This window comes from Lissotriton helveticus, chromosome 2_1, assembly GCF_964261635.1.
Source record: "Lissotriton helveticus chromosome 2_1, aLisHel1.1, whole genome shotgun sequence".
Lineage (NCBI taxonomy): Eukaryota > Metazoa > Chordata > Amphibia > Caudata > Salamandridae > Lissotriton > Lissotriton helveticus.
Genome location: NC_136059.1, coordinates 225,365,782 through 225,385,451, shown reverse-complemented (window position 1 = coordinate 225,385,451; position 19,670 = coordinate 225,365,782). Strand labels below are relative to the sequence as shown.

At 43.6% G+C, this 19,670-nt stretch overlaps 1 protein-coding gene across 2 annotated transcripts in view; it reads right to left on the bottom strand.

Annotated features, from left to right (window-relative positions):
* Positions 1-19,670, bottom strand: part of PIK3C3 (phosphatidylinositol 3-kinase catalytic subunit type 3) — an 875,540-nt gene that overhangs the window by 503,437 nt on the left and 352,433 nt on the right. For both annotated transcript variants that reach the window (XM_078674734.1, XM_078674732.1), the window contains one exon: positions 18,291-18,476. In XM_078674734.1, coding sequence (XP_078530860.1) covers positions 18,291-18,476 — 186 coding nt within the window. The remainder of the gene's footprint in view (positions 1-18,290; positions 18,477-19,670) is intronic.

Genomic DNA, 19,670 nt, shown 5'->3' with positions numbered 1-19,670 from the left:
GTGACCTACTAGCTCCAAATAGTTTGGTGTAGGGGTCCCCGGCGACCTGCAATATCTGCCTCAAGTAAAGATTAGCTAGAAAGCTTTTTTATCATGTCTACTAGAAGTAGCAGAAGTAAGACAGCGGCTGGGGGTGCCTCCGTTATCGGTCCAATAGATAGCTTTATAAAAAGGACAAACGATGCTATCGACCTCAGCATCTCGCTCCTTGAGCATAGGGTCTCGCTAGATTTAGAAAACGCGAAACGTTCCTCTCTTGGGACCATAATGTTAGTGACAACCCCAGTAAGACCCACAAATTCAGATAGTAATTCACAATCAGGTCCTTCTCACGAAATTCGGCCTGACCTCCATACCATACCAAACGAGGTCAATTTATCGGCCACAAATCCCTTAAACGATTCAGATCGTGATACAAGTAGTGAACTTGAGAGAACACCAGACCTACATATAGATTTCACACCAGAGATTGTAGGGGAAAATAACGAGCGGCACCCCAGAGATAGGCAAGAAGGTGCCATTAGAAAGCAAACAAACAAATTAATCCATCTCAACCCTCCTGCTGTTAAAAAACGCAATCCTCCAAAAGGTCAACATAGGAAAGGTAAAAATAACCATTTAAACGCTAGGGGACCTAATATACCTACAGAGATACTTAAGAAAGATACTCATGAAAACCAATCTGCGAGTGTGGGTAAGCCCGAAGCCATCATAGGAAGCGACCAACTAGTGGAAAGATTTGGCGACCTTTTAAGTATCTTTATGTCGCCAATCGAATCCAGGCTTGCCCGCATCGAGAAACAATTAGAAGAACTCACAGCCTATAACAAAAAAGCTGATAGCGCTGCCCCGATACCCACAATTAGCTCAAAAACAACTGCCAGTAAGTCCACCCCACCCATATCAAAGGATCCCCCAGGCCAAGATCATCCGAAAAAACCAAAACCTGTGCCATCTTTAAGTAAAGTAACGATTACAAATAAACATGCTTCAATTAGCAGCCCAATCCCAGATTTGACACAAACAGTCAACACACAAATACCCAGGTCGAGAAGCAACAAACAATATCCCAATGTGGTAGAAAAACACCAAACCAACGTAGTGACACGTTCCCAATATTCCAAAGGTCTAGAGCCCCTCAAGATCCTCCTTACAACTCGAGGCAGATACCTTCTCGTATTAACCTCCCACCTGAGTGTGGGGCATATGTGCTGGTCTTGGTCAATGTCCCGAAACTTAGAAATGACCAGGACGAGACCTCCTCCTCCTTAAAAAATAAGACACTACATTGGCTGACAAACAACTGCAGCTTTCCAATGGAATGCTCTGGAGAAATTACTCACACTCAGAGAGCTGGATGGATAGGCCCTCTGAAGAAAAAATTTGAGGGGGATTGTATAACTGTCACTTTCAAAAATCCTACATGGGCCGAAAAGACTCTGGCCAGGGCACCCCTCCCCCCCCCCCTCTACTTGGGAATTTAACACCACTCTTCTCCCTTTAGGGTATTTCTATAGACATCTGATTGCCACCCAACCATCTGCGGCAACAAATCAGATTACTTCTTTCTATGATCAACATTTTCTACCGGAAAATAATATGTCCTTCTTTCAACAGAACTCGAATTTCAATTATCCCAATGGTCCTGTGCAATGGCTCCAGGCCCCAACTCGTGCATACTCGACCACCCATCCCTATCTGTCTATAACGCCACACTATGAACACAGAGATGCCCGTTGGCGACAAGCCGTCGCAGCACCAGGCAATTCCTATAATATTCCGACCTATAACAGATTCAGCGCACTCTCTGGTCTGGATTTTAATGACTGACTGACTCTTGGTCAACCTAAAGCAATGGATGAACATATAGTAAACAAGGCAGAATTACTAAAATCCAACATGTCAGCTACAGGAGGACAAAAATATAATATTTGCTTCCGGTAAGCATACCTCTAATATTCCCTTGCAATACAGCCAGAACGGTTTGGTCAATCCAACGGCAGTTCATTCCAATCTGAGTATAACTGCCAACTTAACGAATACTCCCTAATTTAAGCTCACCTATCTCACTAATCCATTTTACATTTTGGAACATAGCTGGCTTGTCTGCCAAACAGACTAACCCTAATTTCCTGAACCAGGTTAATTCGAGCAGTATCATCTGCCTCCAGGAAACATGGGCTATTGATCCTATACACATAATAGGTTATAGGACCTTTTTTTCTTCAGCCAAAAAATCGTTATTTGGAAGAAGTAAGGGTGGATTAACCACCTACATAGCAAATACTTTACAATGTGAGGACATTTTTCCCTTAAAAATGGAAGAAAACTACCAGCTAATAGTCTTAAAGAGAACCAAACAAAATATATACGACGTAGTAAACTTTTATAATAATCTGAATACGGACGATCTGATAAATATTCTCTTAGAGATTTCCCTAGCCCTCCATGACTTCCGAGCACGTTACGCAAAACTGTTATGTACTATAGTCTGGGGAGGAGACTTCAACCTCCATCTATGCAGAACAAATAATACAGATAGATGTGGAATAGAAGAGTATGACGGCAATGGTATAACACACTTCTTACACTCTAATGAGGGCGAGAAAATGAACGAGATAATGACAGAATTGGAGCTGGGTTTTGCCAATGAGATTAAGACTCTCCCGGTACCTTTCTCGCCAACATTCAATGGCAGAGGCCTAACGAGCCTAATAGATTATATCTTGATTTCATCATGTAAAGGCCCTAACATCGATTCATTCGAAGTAGTGAAAAACCCACTGAGTGATCACTTTCCAAGCGTCATCGCTATACGCGAACTAACTTCCAACAGAATTCCCCACCTAATGAGTATCCTTGATCAGCAAGAGCTTGAACTAGGATCCATTAACGGGTTTACATTAAAATGGGGAAACATCGACAAAGGAGCTGTAACTGCAAAATTAGTTCAACAAAATCAAACAGACATATTAAACTGTCTAGACTCAAGTACTAATTCTAGAGAGGTTCTGGTTAGTTTTAACATCATCTCCCAAAACATAAAAAAAGAACTCACTAGAACAAGCAAACAAAAAATTAGGGCTAAAAAGGGCTGGTTTAGCCCGGCTTGTACAAAAGCCTATACAAAACTGAAGGCAGCCTTAAGTAGGGAAAAAAGAGATAGAGGGGAGGTTATTAGACTAAGAAAAGAATACGCTATGGCTTTGAAAATCAGAAAACAAGAACTAAAAGCTGATCTATGGGAGCGTTTGAATAAAAGCTCAGCATTAAAGGACAGTGCAACTTTTTGGCAAATTGTTAGATCTCCTTTCCTAGCACCTAAAGAACACCAACCATCCATTGATGTTGCAATTAGCGACTGCGACTGGGTCAGCCATTTCTCTAAAGTATTCAGTGATGGGAATATAGGGGAGACGGAGTGCATAGATTATTCGATTGAGGTTGCATTCCCAATAAAACTTCATTTTCTGCATGAGGAGGTACAAAAGGCAATTAAATCCTCAAAATCAGGTAAAGCCCCAGGCCCAGATGGGGTTCCAGTGGACATCTTTAAACACCTAGCAGACCTCTGGTCCCCACTATTGACTAATGTATTAAATGCCACTATTGATGAGGGTCTAATTGAAACCTGGAAAACCTCAATACTGGTCCCCATATTTAAAAAAGGAGATCGAAACAGTCCATCCTGTTATAGACCGATATCACTCCTGGACTCGCTCGGGAAGATCGCAGGACGGATTCTTCTCGAGCGACTCCAGGATTGGACAACAACTCATAACATCATATCGGCAATACAATATGGGTTCCGTGAGGGGCTAGGTACAGTGGACCAGGCACTAAACCTGTCTTTACTGGCAGGAAAATACGTGGAGGCCAAGGGGTCAGCGCTTCACATGGTCTATGTTGATTTATCCTCAGCATTCGCCTGCGTGGTACACTCGAAGCTGTGGAAGATCATTTCTGTCATGGGTGTCGACCCTTCGGTTGTGGACTTCCTACGGGAACTGTACACTAGGACAACCGGAAGGGTCAGATTTGGAACTAAAGGACAGCTCACAGAAAGTTTCAGAGTGGAAAAGGGGGTCAGACAGGGATGCGTTCTGGCCCCCTTTCTATTCACTCTGTATACTAATGGGCTAGAAACAGCTTTATTAGTAGGGAGTAAAGATCTTCCCTCAATCGGTCGTCGACAGATACCAGCGTTGCTGTATGCCGACGACGCGGTTATTCTAGCTAGAACCCCTGTTGAGCTGCAGCGAGCACTAGATAAATACTGTGCCTTCATGACTAGTCTAAATTTGACACTCAATGTTAAAAAAACATACACCATGCATGCAGGGAAGAAAACCAGCAAGATAAGAAGTATGTATGTAAAGGGCGAGGCACTGGACAGAACCACAACATATCCATACCTAGGTATTGTAATTGACGACAAGTTCAAATGGAAGTCAGCGATTAATGCAAGAAAATTTGCCTTTCTAAGAGCAACTACTGCATTAAAATCGTTTGCACAAAAACTGGGCCAGAAACCACCATTGGAGCTGTTAAAAATATATAATGCAAAATGTGTCAGCACCGCCATATACGGAGCTGGGATATGGGGGTCAGCGAATGTGGACGAATTGCAACTAATAGAAAACTCATTTGCAAGATATGTGCTAGGAGCAACGAAGAACACCTCCACATATGCCTGCCACTTAGAACTGGGCATGGACTACATATCAGACACTATACAAATACAGCCAGTAATGCTATGGCGTCGAGTTTGGGTAACAGAACAATGTCATCTGACAAGATCAATTATTCAAGACATTCAGTCACTCGATCACTGTAGAAAAATAAAGTGGTTAGCATACGTCAAGGCCTTGCTAACCGACTTAGGCTTTGAAAAGTACTTTGCTGAGCCATTAACAATGACCGAGATTTCAAAGGCAGACTTAAAAAAAGCTTGCTTGGCACATCTGGCCCAAACACGCCTGTTAAAAGAGATAGGGAAACCCTCTGTCCAACAGGCCCTGCAAACTCAGACTGTGTCTTCTATTGAACCTTATTTGATGTACAGTTTAACCCAATTTGAAAAACTGTTGCTGACACGTTTCAGATTTAATATGTTTCATTTAATGGTTTCTTTCCCTATCCAAAATGAGTGGACGTCAATATCAACTTTATGCCCTTGTGACTCTGTCTCCACACAATCGACCATACATACAATTCTCTTCTGTAAATTTTACATAATACCAAGAACTCGCTGGTTATTACCAATACTTTGAGAGGAGGGGAGAGGAGTTGGCCTAACGGCTAAGGCGCTCGACCTCGGACCTGGGGATCTGGGTTCGAGTCTCGGTAACGACGCCAAAACCTCCTGTGAATCTGGGCAAATCACTTAATCTCCCCGTGCCTAAAAAACCTGAAAGTGTGTGTCCTCATATAAAAACGTAACTTGTGCAATGTAAAGCGCTCTGATAACTGATTCGGTTCGGTTCTAGTTCGCGCTATATAAAACTCAACCAAAAAAAATAAAAATAAAAAATACTTAAAATTTGGGGTCTTCGTCGATGCCGACCAGCTTTTCTGGCGCTTCAATACCTTGAAAATGAAGTTATTGCAAAAATGTTGGCCCGTTTTCTTAAATTTTGTATTCGCCATCGCCCAAATCTCTGAGATGACTGAACCATTTTATACTTTGGGTAACAGGTTCCTTTTGCACAATGAATATCTTCAGGGGATACAACTCAATGAACTGATACGAGGTGTAATTTAGACTTTGATGAGAATTGTTTTTATTGTATAAATAATAATCAATTTTTTTTATCTTTTTAACTGGATAATTGTATAAAATGTATTTTCCTGTTTTCATGCCTGTACTTTTATGGTATTTCTACAAATATGAAAAACCGAATAAAGTTGGTTTTGATTTGATTGATTTGAAATCACTATGAAAGTGGTAAGTTAACCACTACAATTAGGGGCTACAACAAGCATCCTAAATACTTTGGTCCTGAAGAAAGCCTTTAGAATTTACAAGAAGGCTGAAACATGTCGACCCAATAGTGCAGTAGACTGGTAATTGGGTCTACAAATGCCCTTTTTTTATTTTTTTTATCATATCACTTTTCTCAAGAATAAAATTTTCACGAGAATTTTTTAATTCACAGCACCTGCACTTTTTTTTACTGTTTGCATATTTCTGGACACTACCGGAAAATCAGTTGTTCTACCTCCAGGTGGAGGACACAATACAAACTATCTAAGAACCCTATGATGATGCTGTAACGTTACACCCAGGCGGAGAATCAAGATATACTGCCACCGGCCTGTGTACGTTTTATGAGGGTTTTTTAGGTCTCGTCCTTTTCCATTGCGAAGCAATGGGAAATGGGGGAGAATTATAGTGCTTGATCGGCTAGTGAAACCACTGGCGTTTCTTCACAGTGCATGTGAGGTCACGTGGCCACAAAGCGGGTCACGTGACCACACAAGCACGAGCATCTCCCTAATCCGCCTGCCCCCACCAGGCTCGCATTCCCGCCCCCTCACCAGGCCGCACATCTGCCTGCCACACTTCTCCTCCCCTCGCACGCATTCCGCTGCCCCTCCTTTCTCCCCCCGCCAGAAGCCTCGCAAAATCACCCCTCCTTTCTCCCCCTACCCTGCTGCTCCCTTGATCTTGGCTTTCCTTTCTCTCCCGACACGGCGTGCGCCTTTATTTATTTATTATGGTGCCGCAATCACTTTGGGCTCGCCAGTATCTGTGTTGTCTTTAGCTCCTCCCTTCCCTCCTCATGCCGTTTGTTTGGATTGTGTTTATGTGCGTATCACAGTTTCAGCGTGTAGTTCCATGCTACTGCTCAAAGCTTCGAACACCGCCCGCATCTCACTTTTCATTCAACCGGTGTCCGTGTTGCCTTTAGCCCCTCCCTCCCCTCCTCATGTCGTTTATTTAGATTGTCTTTTATTGTACCCCATCTAAGACATTTGATCGCCTCTATATATGCTAAATATTTCTGCTCAACTTAAAACACTGTTTACAAAATATTAAAAGGGCGTAAATGCAGCACGCTGCCTAAAATGGCTTCCGCCCACTGCCTGCAAGCTCTTTCAATTTACATTTACAAGCCTTGGAGCGGGAGTCTGTGTCTGTAGGTATTACAAAATACAACTTGTTTTGTCCGTATGCGTGCGATGGCCCCCGTGCACTCGCCTTGGTGCCTCCTCTTCCTTTCATGCACGCATGAGTGAGCTCCGTGCCTGACCAGCGCTCCCGCTCAGCTGATGGCTGGCTTTCCTTTCTCTCCCGACACGGCGTGCGCCTTTATTTATTTATTATGGTGCCGCAATCACTTTGGGCTCGCCAGTATCTGTGTTGTCTTTAGCTCCCCCCTTCCCTCCTCATGCCGTTTGTTTGGATTGTGTTTATGTGCGTATCACAGTTTCAGCGTGTAGTTCCATGCTACTGTTCATAGCTTCGAACACCGCCCGAATCTCACTTTTCATTCAACCGGTGTCCGTGTTGCCTTTAGCCCCTCCCTCCCCTCCTCATGTCGTTTATTTAGATTGTCTTTTATTGTACCCCATCTAAGACATTTGATCGCCTCTATATATGCTAAATATTTCTGCTCAACTTAAAACACTGTTTACAAAATATTAAAAGGGCGTAAATGCAGCACGCTGCCTAAAATGGCTTCCGCCCACTGCCTGCAAGCTCTTTCAATTTACATGCATGTGAGGTCACGTGGCCACAAAGCGGGTCAGGTGACCACACAAGCACGAGCATCTCCCTAATCCGCCTGCCCCCACCAGGCTCGCATTCCCGCCCCCTCACCAGGCCGCACATCTGCCTGCCACACTTCTCCTCCCCTCGCACGCATTCCGCTGCCCCTCCTTTCTCCCCCCCGCCAGAAGCCTCGCAAAATCACCCCTCCTTTCTCCCCCTGCCCTGCTGCTTCCTTGATCCATTTTGGCTCTCTTTAGGGCTCGCCTGCTGATGCGCTTCAGGCCCCTTCGCTGCTAACCTCGCCATTGGTATGCACAGCGCACTCTCTCCCCCCTCCCTCCTCCTCACAGCGCTACAAGAAGGTTGGCACCCCGGCTTGTTTTCTTCTGTTGCATCTGTGGATTCACTATCGTGGTCTTTCATTCTCTTCTATCCCTTCGTAGGTGACAGCAAAGACTGTTTATTATATATTCGAAATTCGCAGTGTATACTTGCACAAGTGTTCATGTCGGTATACACATTTTATCTGACTACAAGCTCGTTTCATTACGTTGCGTCCAGTTTAACTAGTGATATATCAAAAGGTGAGTGACTATATTATAGGAACTTATGGGCAATGACTTCTCAGCGCTACCTTTGGGAAAATAAAGTGAAAACTCCCTTGTTGGAGTTTGCCATCCCATGCAGGTTAAGGGAGTGAAAATATTAGATTATATAAGAAATATAAGAAACTACATTGCATAATGCCTGCCCTGCCATGAGGCGCTTGAACAAAAAACACATTAACTGACAGATTCAGCCACTCCTAAAACTTCAGATGAGGTTTGACCATGTCTGGAGCTCTGCAAGACCCTTTGCAAATCCATCAGTTCTTATGGATAACTTTAAATGATGCTGCCTAGGTGAAAGGGTTTGAAAAAGTAGTTTATTTTACTATCTTTTTAAAGCTAACTCATGTTCTACGTTGTTATGCAATTTATATAACACTGCAAATGATTTGACCTTAGTGTAGAAGAGGTATCAACTATATTTCACATTGCATGCATGTGTTAATAATAGGATAGGAATACATGCAGTGCGCACAGTAGCATCGTTGATAGCACACAATAGCTCCGTTCACCCTGTCAAACTTTAAAGGGCGCTGTCATCCTCCTGGTGTGTCCTGGGCTTAGAGAGCTTCAAATGAATAAACAAACATACTCGGAATAGCAAGTGGACAATGCATCTAGGGCGCGTGAACCCCGGGTCTGGATTTGATTGAGTAAACCGGGTTAAAGTGTGAGCTGCTCTAGCCTGAAAATGATGCAATACGAATGTTACCATTGTTACAACGTATTTGTAACAGAGCACACACTGACCTGCAACTTTAATTAGAAATGGGAACAATGATGAATTGATAGATGTATTGAAACACACAAGTGGCATGAGGCAAGGGTAGCTTCTCCGTTTATCAATATAAATAATCTTGACATCTATATGGATTTGGCCACAAAGGATAATAAAAACCTAACATTGCCCATGTACATGGAAGAAGCCATTTTCCCCAAAGTGTCTGCACCATTTTCTAGCCACTGCTTATTAGTCATTTGTAACAGGAGTTCAGAAGCTAATCTCACAGAATCCCTCCCACTCGCTTGAAAGCTTGAAGGCAATCTGCTTCCCCGCCCCCATTGGTGTTTCTGGCTTTTCTCACTCGCTAATGCGTTTTTTTCCCCCTCCCACCCATCCTTTGATCTGCCTGTTGCCTCTCCGTCCTTCAAAGCCCCTCTCTGTCGACACAGTGGCATTGACAACACAGCAGATGGCAGCATAAAACTTATTCCTGGCCCACTGCTCTGTAATTACTGAAATGAAGGCCTTTGCTGTAACAATCCAATATCCATGCACACAGACATTGCATGTCGTCGGATAGGCCTACCGACCAGGCCAAAGTTAGATTATACACACATCCACTTTAATAATAAATAGATGCAGGGTCCGCACATCATTGTGAAGACGTGCATTAGGTCATCTGAATCAAAAATATACAAACATTCAAACATACAGGCTTTTATTTCTTCGCTTCGTGGTCCAACTTGCCGCTGGGTCTGAGATGCAGGAACTCCTCTTTTGCGCATGCGTCGGGTGGCCTTCTCATTAACCGTGTGACACATACCTACAGCCACAAAGTAGGATGGATGGATGTCTGGCTGTCGTGCTTTCTATCAGACACCCTACTGTATCTGCCTGCAGAGGCCGCCTGACATGATGAACCCGCTCAAGCTGACTGTGACATCCATGCAGGGTCAGAGGTTTACTTGATCAGGATGTGGCTCAACGGCTAGAGCGTACGACCTTGAAGATGGGGAACCGGGTTTGATCCCGGAGGGAAGATCAAACATCTTGTGATTCTGGACAAATCACTTATTTTCCCCGTGCCTAAAAATGAATGTGTCCGTCTGTATACACACATCCACTTTAATAATAAATAGATGCAGGGGCCGCACATCACTGTGAAGACGTGCATTATGTCATCCAAATAAAAAATATATAAACATTCAAACATACAGGCTTTTATTTCTTTGCGACGTGGTCCAACTTGCCGCTGGGTCTGAAATGTAGGAACGCCTCTATTGCGCATGCGTCGGGTGTCCTTCTCATTAACTGTGTGACACATACCTACAGCCTCAAAATAGATTGGATGGATGTCTGGCTGTCGTGCTTTCTATCAGACACCCCACTGTATCTGTCTGCAGAGGCCGCCTGACATGATGATCCCGGCAAGCTGACTGCGACATCCATGCAGGGTCCGAGGCTCACTTGATCAGGATGTGGCTCAACAGCTAGAGCGGACGACTTTGAAGATGGGGAACCGGGTTCGATCCCGGCGGGAGACTCAAACATCTTCTGATTCTGGACAAATCACTTATTTTCCCCGTGCCTAAAAATTAATGTGTCTGTCTGTAATGTAACTGGTGCTCACCTAAAGCGCTCTGATACCTACGGGTTGAGTTTACGCGTGGAAGGCTTCTACATAATATTTGTCTCTAACAGCCCTTCCGATGCCAACCACTGGGGGTAAACTGCACTGTCTGCACAAGCCTCTCCGGCAGCCTCAGCCTGATGATGTCACTCACGAGGCCATCCTACATCATTAATGTCTGTCATTAATTCATACGTGTAGCATGTACCATTAAGCCTCTCAACCAAGCATGAATGCACTATTGATTGCATGCACCAGCTGTATCTGGAAGGGGCGGATCTTCATGTTTAGGTCTCGTATAGAGCCGCGCATACATTAAAACTTATTAGAGACCACATTTTAGATGTGTTGTAGATCAAAAAGTTTGTACTTACAGGACTATAAGTAAGAAATTTGCGTGTTTATGCACCGCTGGCAGCATTTCAAAACACATAAATAAAAGGCATTGTCATTTACAGTGGCAATAGCTCAAACTCTCACAAATGTGAGACCTATTGCATTGCAAATGCTTGTAATTGGTTTCACCTGATAAAGACCCTGATTTCACTTTTCTAACAACAGCAACTCAATTACTTTAGAAATGTCTACAGCCTTGGTAACCTCAGTTCTCCACTCCATCGCGTCAACTGCTGCCAACGTAACCTCATAGACATTCATCAATTCATCAACAAAACTCTCCTCATCCAAATCAATCTCTTTGACACCTACTAGTCGAGATAAACAATCGGCAGATTTTGTTAACCACACCTGGAATATAATCAACATCAAAACCATACTCTTGGAGAGCAATGATCCACTTCCTTATCCTAGATTAGATAGAATGTAGTTCTTTCTTACAAAAAAACTTCCTTTAGTGGCTTATGATCTGAGAGAACCTTTACATTGGCATCCCAAATCAAATTCCTGAATTTCCTCAAAGCTCAAAAGATGGCCAAGATCTCTTTCTAAATTACTAAGTAAGTCAGTTCTGAGCCCCTCAAACATCTTGAAGTACAAGCTATCAAACGTTCTACACCACAACTCTTCTGAAGCAACACTGCTCCTATGCCCTTTGCACTGGCATCTGTCAAACTGTGAGTCTCATCACCAGGTACAAAAGCCTGTAAAGAGGGAGCTTTCCTCAAATCCTCCTTGATAGAAACAAATTCCCTTGCACACTCCGAACTCCATTTAAAGACCACATTCTTACCTGTCAATCTCCTGAGACTTTGTGTCTTGTCAGCATAACCTGGAATTAATTTGCAGTGAAAATTCGATCATCCCCAGAAAGGAAAGTAACTCCTCCTTGTTACACGATTCATTCAACTTCACAATGGTGTCAACTAGATCTTTCATGGGGAAGTCACCTTGCCCAGTTATGCAAAGGCCCAGATAATTCACCTCCTCGACAGCAAACTTGCACTTCTCCTTCTTAAGCGTTAAACCTGCTTTCCTCAGTCGTTCCAACACAGCACAAACCCTTGAAAAATGCTCAGCCTTTGTGATATCATAAATCAACAAATCATCCTGATAGCATTTTACCCCAGAAACACCTTTAAGCACATTCGGCATGATAGACTGAAAAACAGACGCAGCTGATACAAACCCAAAAGGCATCCTAAGAAATTTAAAGGTTCCGATAGGTGTCACAAATGCCGCCAGATCCTGCGAAGCCTTATCCAACTCCACCTGATGGTAGGCGGATGCTAAATCTAGAGTATTGAAGAATTCTGCACCTGCTAATCTGCTGACAATCTCGTCAATGTTCGGTAGGGGAAATCTGTCCACTACAACTTCCTTGTTGAGAGAGCGTAAATCAATGCAAAGGCGAATCTCACCACTGGCTTTCTTCGCAACAACGATCGGAGCCAACCATTCAGTTGCCCCGACAGGCTCAATGACTCCCATGTCAACCAGTCGCTCAATCTCCTTCTGCACACTGGCTTGCTCATTCAACGGCACCCTCCTTACCTTGGCAACAATGGGGACAGAACTCTCTTTCAGTTTTATATGATGTTTGTACCCCTTCAGACATCCTAACTTATCTTGGAAAACATAAGCAAACTGTTCTCCTAAAACAGCAAAGGGATTGTCAACAACCTGTACTTGAACTTATGGCACAGCATTTGGGTTAAGAATAACCCCAAGCAAAAGTTGGTGAGGCCACCCTAAGAGTGCATCTTCTTTCCTGGCAACATACACCTTGCCAGCAGTCATTCACCCACAAAACTCAATACAGGCCAAGAAATAGCCCAGCATATTTATCGGCAAACCACCATAACCAACGGGTGTGACATCATGTTTTAGGAGTGTGACCTAGCCTCTAAAATGATCTTCAAATATGTCCATGCTAATCCTAGTGAGATGTGAACAAGAGTCAAACTTCATCTCAAGCTCTGTTCCCTCAATGATGACCATATGTGACGGATGTTTTGTTTTACAGACAACTACTTGAAAGATAATTTCTTTAACCTGTGGTTGTTCCCTCCTTTTCAGCTTGCTCTTACAACTTTTTGCAAAGTGACCTCTCCTCCCACAGGTATTGCACATGACTTGCAATGCTGGACAGAAAGGGGCATTCACTCTATGTCCCGACCTGCCACATCTAAAGCAGATAGCTCTGTTGTCTTATGAACTGGTTCCTTCTACAGTACGAGAAGGTTTTTCGGACTCTATCTCAACAGATGTCTTGTTTTTTACTTGACAGACAACTTCATCAACATTAGCGGACAGAGCATTTGTCTTATTTCTTGCAATACTTAACTCGTCAAAACATTTCATCAGAAGTTCAACCGTCTTGGCTATCGCCAACACTTATTCCAAGGGAGGCTCATCTTTTAACCATAACTCCTCTCTAATCTTATCATGACAACATTTCAAAACAAATTGATCCCTAATTCTTTCCTCTATGGCACCCCCGAACTTGCAGGAGGCAGCAAGCTTTCACAACCCAGTCACAAACTCTTCAACAGACTCATCTTTCTTCTGTTCACGTAATCCAAAATGGTATCTCTCCATAATGGTGCTTAAACGTGGAAGATAATGTCGATCCAACGGTAATATGCATATCTCGTACTCATTTAATGTCCTATGATCAGCAGCAATAAGTTCAGGCAAATGCTCAAGTACCTCCTGTCCTTCTACCACTAGACAGTGAAGTAACAAAGAATGTTTGCGTTCAGCTCTCAAGTTCATTCCACAAACTCTTTCATAGTTTACAAAGATCTTTTTCCACTTTTGCCACTTCTCACTAGTGGAGAAGTGTGGCTCAATGGTTAGAGCGGCAGACCTTGATGCAGAGCTCTGGTCCGGGACCAGGGTTCGATTCCCGCCTCGGCGGGTCTCGGGCTCAAATTCCTCTGACCTGATATTCTCGCCTCGGTGCCTATTCTAATCATGGGTCCCACGCTGCAACTCTGGGCAATAGCTTGCTTAATCTCCACAACGGCCCCAACAGCCCGAGGATGTCTGGTTTCACCATGGGGGTGCCCAGGAGTGGACACTTTACAAGGAAAACCAGGAAGGGTTCCTTAGTGGTATGAGTACAAGCGCCGGGAGAGCCGGTCCGGGAGCAGCGCGCTATACAAGTACAAAAACATTTACATTTACATTTATCGCTGGTTCACCTGGACTTGTTAAGAAAATGGGTGGTTGAGTTACATTCTGCATTTTTTTTTTAAATGGCAATCTCATACACAGGGCCAAGAAAAGGGGGAGTCAGGGGTTGCCAAACTGCTATTTCCCAATTTAATTCCCAGAGGATTCTTTGCAACCTCGACGCCGAAATAACAGCTAGACGGAATTAAACAAAATTCCGCATGAAGGTAGAACTTTACTTCAAAAGTGTGTTTTTTTTTAAAAAGGACCCAGTCAGGCATGAGGAGATTACATTTCAGAGCTCTCTGGACTGTTAAATTGTGGATCCTCCGTGGATTCACGAACCCATGGAGGATTTGCAATTTCAAATCAAATATTTAAATCACCCCATTGTACAGGGGAGTTTTTTTTCCTGTCCTCCATTGCAGATTTGCAAATCCAGCAGTGAATTGACTGATCCACTGTGTATTGATTGGCTGGCCGGCACAAATATCTGGCCACCATTCCCAATATGGTGCACTAAGCACTATGTGGGGGGGGGGGTTGTTAGTGAAGTGGGGAGGTCACAAGGGCCAATGTGAACCTTCCTTGAACCCAAGGTATCATGTGGATTTGCCCCAGAGACCCATCCCACAATAAAATATTTATTAAACAATGATTTTGATCACAAGTTTCATGAATCCTGGACCCAGAGACCTGGCGGTTTTCATGAATCCACTCAGAAAAAAATGAAAAAACGAAGTATTCAGTACTCACACACTAAATGCAATCCTTATGACCTCACAATACCAATAAATAACACCTAATCAAACCAGTTCATTCATAGCTATCTCTATTAAAGCGGCAAAGATAATGTGATATGTAACATCGTTGTTAGATGACTTCCAACATTTCCAATTGCATCTGTTTTATGGAGGGTGGGGCCTTGAACACTGCATATGGTGTGCATGGCTGTTGGGTCAGTTATGGATTGTGCTTCTCACAAATTTCATATTCAAAATTTCAGCGTTTTTTCAACTTTAATTCGGAACCATCACTGGACTTTAACAATCGTTTTTCACAGGAAATTTTAATGTTTTGTTAAAATATACGTTGAGATGTTATAACTAATGTGAACCGTAACTTCACATTAACCTTTGGCTTTTTAGATCTGATAGATGATTTGATAGATAGATTTGATAGATAGATTCGATAGATAGATTCAATAGATAGATTTGATAGATCGATCGATCGATCGATCGATAGATAGATACTGTTATAGTGTTTTATTTGGGCACAGCATCAGAATGACAAGCACATCTTCTCATTGTCCTTACGTAAAAAGGATGCAAATAGGACTCCTTACTCGTAATCAGCCAGAGAGGGTATTCTTTCACTCAAAGGGGTATTACCACTGCAAGTACATCTGTCATATCATGGCTTTCCACAGAGCTTGCCCTTGGCATAAAGAACGAAAACACTGTATAACATTTCACAATGGCAGACTTTCTAGCTGCTAATCTTAAGTAGGAGACACTTTAGAAGTAAAGGGAATAAAAAAATCATTTTTACCTTTCCTTCTAATATTTATGTTATTGTTTTTTTCTATTGCCGTGGTAAGTGTGATTTTGCTACCATTTCTTCTGCACATATTCAGTACTCGTTTGGCTTCCAATAAAAGCCTCTAAACTTTAGCCCAGATGTCCTTGTGTGTGATGGTTCGAAGAGATCTACCATGGTTATAATGTTAGTCTAAACAAAGCCCAATCATAAGCAGCCTATGTATGTATACAGCCTGTGAATATTCAAAGATTTGAGATAAATAGAGCCTGCTATGTTCAGAGACCCTTAAAATCAGAAAGCTGTCTTATCAGAGCCATACTGCAATCAAACACTGGTCCACTATGATCCCCGGCATAACCAGAAAGGCTATAGTCACCGCTCTGACAAGCAAATGCTGCCATAACCTGTGACCTCGTTGTGTGAAGTCAAATGCGACAAGTGGATTTTTACAGGACAACTAGTTTTCTGAAGCTGCTAATCCCTTGGGCAAGTAGATATTCCGTAAAATCCAACACCAATGTTATACAGAAAAATACTCATAATGGCTCGGTGTATTATTGCACTAAAAAGAGGGGCACAGAACACTACCCATGAGCTTTGTAGTAGGGCTGGAGCTCTGACATACCTTCGCTTTTTCTGTGCTTCAGGGAGTAAATAGCCTGCTTGACTTTGTCCTTCCAAACGTAAAGATAATGGAGCTCCCTGAAAGCATTCAGCCCAGGGTGCTGGCTAACGTGTGGATGGAAGAAGGGCCATGGCCCCAGGTTGTAATACCCTCTCATGTAAGACAGTAGCCGTAGTAGCAATACGCATGAGAAACCCCCATGTGGAGCTGACCCCAACCCTGTAACCAATCAGATCTTATTTGGAGTTACAGAGCAGGCTCTATCCTGTAAGAACTACAGCAGAGTTTAAAAGATCAGACGCAAAACGTAAAGTGTGACAAGAGCCTGCCTCTCCTAGTGCGCATCCCCCTGAAAGAAAGCCAGGTCTGCGGAGAGGACCAATACTTAGCAGATGAAGTTGGAAGAGCAACCACCAGTGTCCGCAACCACCCATGTCTGGTTGCCAACAGCACAGAGGTGCACAACAGACCCACTGAAGTTAATAACTTTGGAATTATTGTTAAACATTTACATGTAACAGAAGAAGGGTGGGCCATTAGACTGTCTGCCTTGGACAGGTGAAGATAGGGATAGTGATATTATAATCTTCAGGAATCCTGCACGTGCAAACTTGTAATGCACTGTGTGTGTGTGGATAAGACTGAATTCAGCTCCGTTTAAACATGGCTTTCAGCACTGCAGGATGGGATTGCTCGAGGCGGGCCATCTTACAAAACTAACCCTTGTAGGAAATGCATTGGTTAAGTTGAGCTTAATATGATTATGTGTCAGACAACCTATGACATTAGCTGCTAGTAATCGTCAGCAGAAGCTGCTGAAGTCGCTGGTTCTTGGAGGGAAGCGTTCTGCCTGATTCTCAGAAGTGAAGCCGACCCATGAACAAGCTGCACGATTCTTTAAGTGTGAGTGCTTTCCCCGAGTCTGCAATGGATGAAATCACACAGTGACGCGCCTCACATGTGGAGCGCTCTATTCCTCGACCTCACAGGTGTAGCAATAGGACTGGTAGAGTGCACAGGAGGAGAACAGGAAAGTCCCAGTCCTAGCAGTGACTAGAATAATCTCTAATACCACAGGGCCACATCCAGGCCGGATTTTTAGGACATCTCTGGTACATAAAATGAATATAAGTGGTAATTATTTACACAGTTATGGCAACTGCAAACATTTGGCACATATTCAAACCTTGTGGTCAAGGAAGGCCACAAATACTGTAACACATGAAGCTTTCTATTTCTACCATTACTCCTCATGCATCTGAGGTGTAAGCCACTATGCAATCTAAAAATGTTTATCTCATCATAAACTAACTAACAGCTTTACTCCAAATGTACTGCATAGAATCCAAAGCTCACCCTCTACAGTGTATACTGCCTTTCCAAAGTGTTCTTTTGAGTGACTAAGACAGACTACCCCTGTACACAAGAGGAAGAAACTGCACATCTGACCATCAAGAATGGTAATCTGTAGGAAAAGACCTAATGCATAGAGCACGCAGTTCTAAAAGGATGTGGGGGCGCCTGAGCCATTAGGAACACAGGCATGCTCGGCATCGCTTCTAACTATTGAAATCCAGGATTCTTAGAGCATTCATTCATCCAAACATCATGGGAAGAATGTAAATTGTTTTTCATAAGTGAGCACCTGGACCCCCCCAAGTGGGTCAAAGCATCACACAGTGGTTCACAGCCCGCGAAGGAATGTTCTGTTCCATTCACTCCACAAGTACCAGCTCATTCCATTTAACAGAAAAGAAAGCATCAGATATTGCTATGGCAATCATCCTATTCTTTCGAGCGCAGAACATTTCCCAGCAGGGTCTTTGGATTGCAATAATACAAAGGAGCATGAAAGCGTATCACTGTACCTCGTCGTCCGCCTGCTGCAGCCTGGCAACCGCGTACCGCCGCACCGTTGGGTTGGTGAACTGAGAAGACAACAGCTCCAGAGAATCCTCCACGTCCATTGGCTTCCACTTGCCCAGGAGCTCCAGTGCCTGCTTGGCTTCCTGAGCCAATCCCCAGTTGACACACTTCAAGAACTTGGTCAACGCCTGCAAAAGGGACCGAGAAGGGAACTCTTAGTTATCGGCTCTCTAGATATCAATGCTGGGTGTTGGCAATACGTTTCTGAAGACAACAGAATTTTAATGGGTGTTTTCTGATTCACGTTAATGAGATTCAGAAATGTGCATTCAATAAGAGTAATGATTTAATCTGATTATGTATATAAAACGGTGTATGGAAACCGGGGAATATGATGCGTCTCATGTAATTTAAGACCACAAATCAATATCCTCTGATGTAAAGATACCCGCTTTGTCAATGATCTCTCTTTAAAAGTTTGTCAGATGAATAACAGTACACCCAAAGGGATGTGATATGCACTTCCATAATGCAGTTGACCATTCCCATGAGACTCACAGGAGCTAGCCCTATCGGCCAATTGGATCACTATATTTTTAGGTCAAGCCAGGGCAGCGCATGCGCTGCTCTGCAAGGCATGCTGTATTAGAGTATGGACTTAAAGCCCCGCCCACTCTCCGCCCATATTTTTCATTGGGTGTGCCACTGTCCTCTGTAAATGCTGGCTTCTGATTCGTTAATAGGCTTGTTAGTCCCTCCTTAGAACCACCTTGTCTAAATTTGTAACCCCCACGAGGACTGGCCCTTTTACTTCTGTTTTTTACACAGAATGACTTATTAAGTCTGTATGTTTTTACTAACAGTGTCTAAACCGGATTTAATGAGGAAGGCAAATACACAAGTATGTACACGACATTACAAGGTAGCAAAGAAAGGAGAAACTCCCGGTATCTTTTTTGAAAACGTGCTTATGGCATCATATATTGAATTCACACTTTGTACAGGACAGTTATAACAGCACTGCTGGCATAAATTGCGGCGGTAACCCAAGGGGGCTTTGTGCACGTGGTGCTCGTGAATCATAGAGTGACGGCGTGGGTCGGATCCCTGATCCACTGCCAGGGTCCTGGGGCGGGTACCTCGGTTTCAGAGTTGGCGAGACTGCACACGATTAGGACACTGTTGCAGCCACCTGACGGCCTCTGGATTGACTCCGCGGCCCGCCAACTCTGAAACCGAGGTACCCGCCCTGGGACCCTGGCAGTGGATCGGGGATCTGACCCTGCCTGCAACCTCTCCTTGACCCCTTCAGGAGCCACACAGTGGATCGGGGCTCCAACCCTGCGCCTAGGCTCCGCTCACCACGGGTCTTGCATTTATTT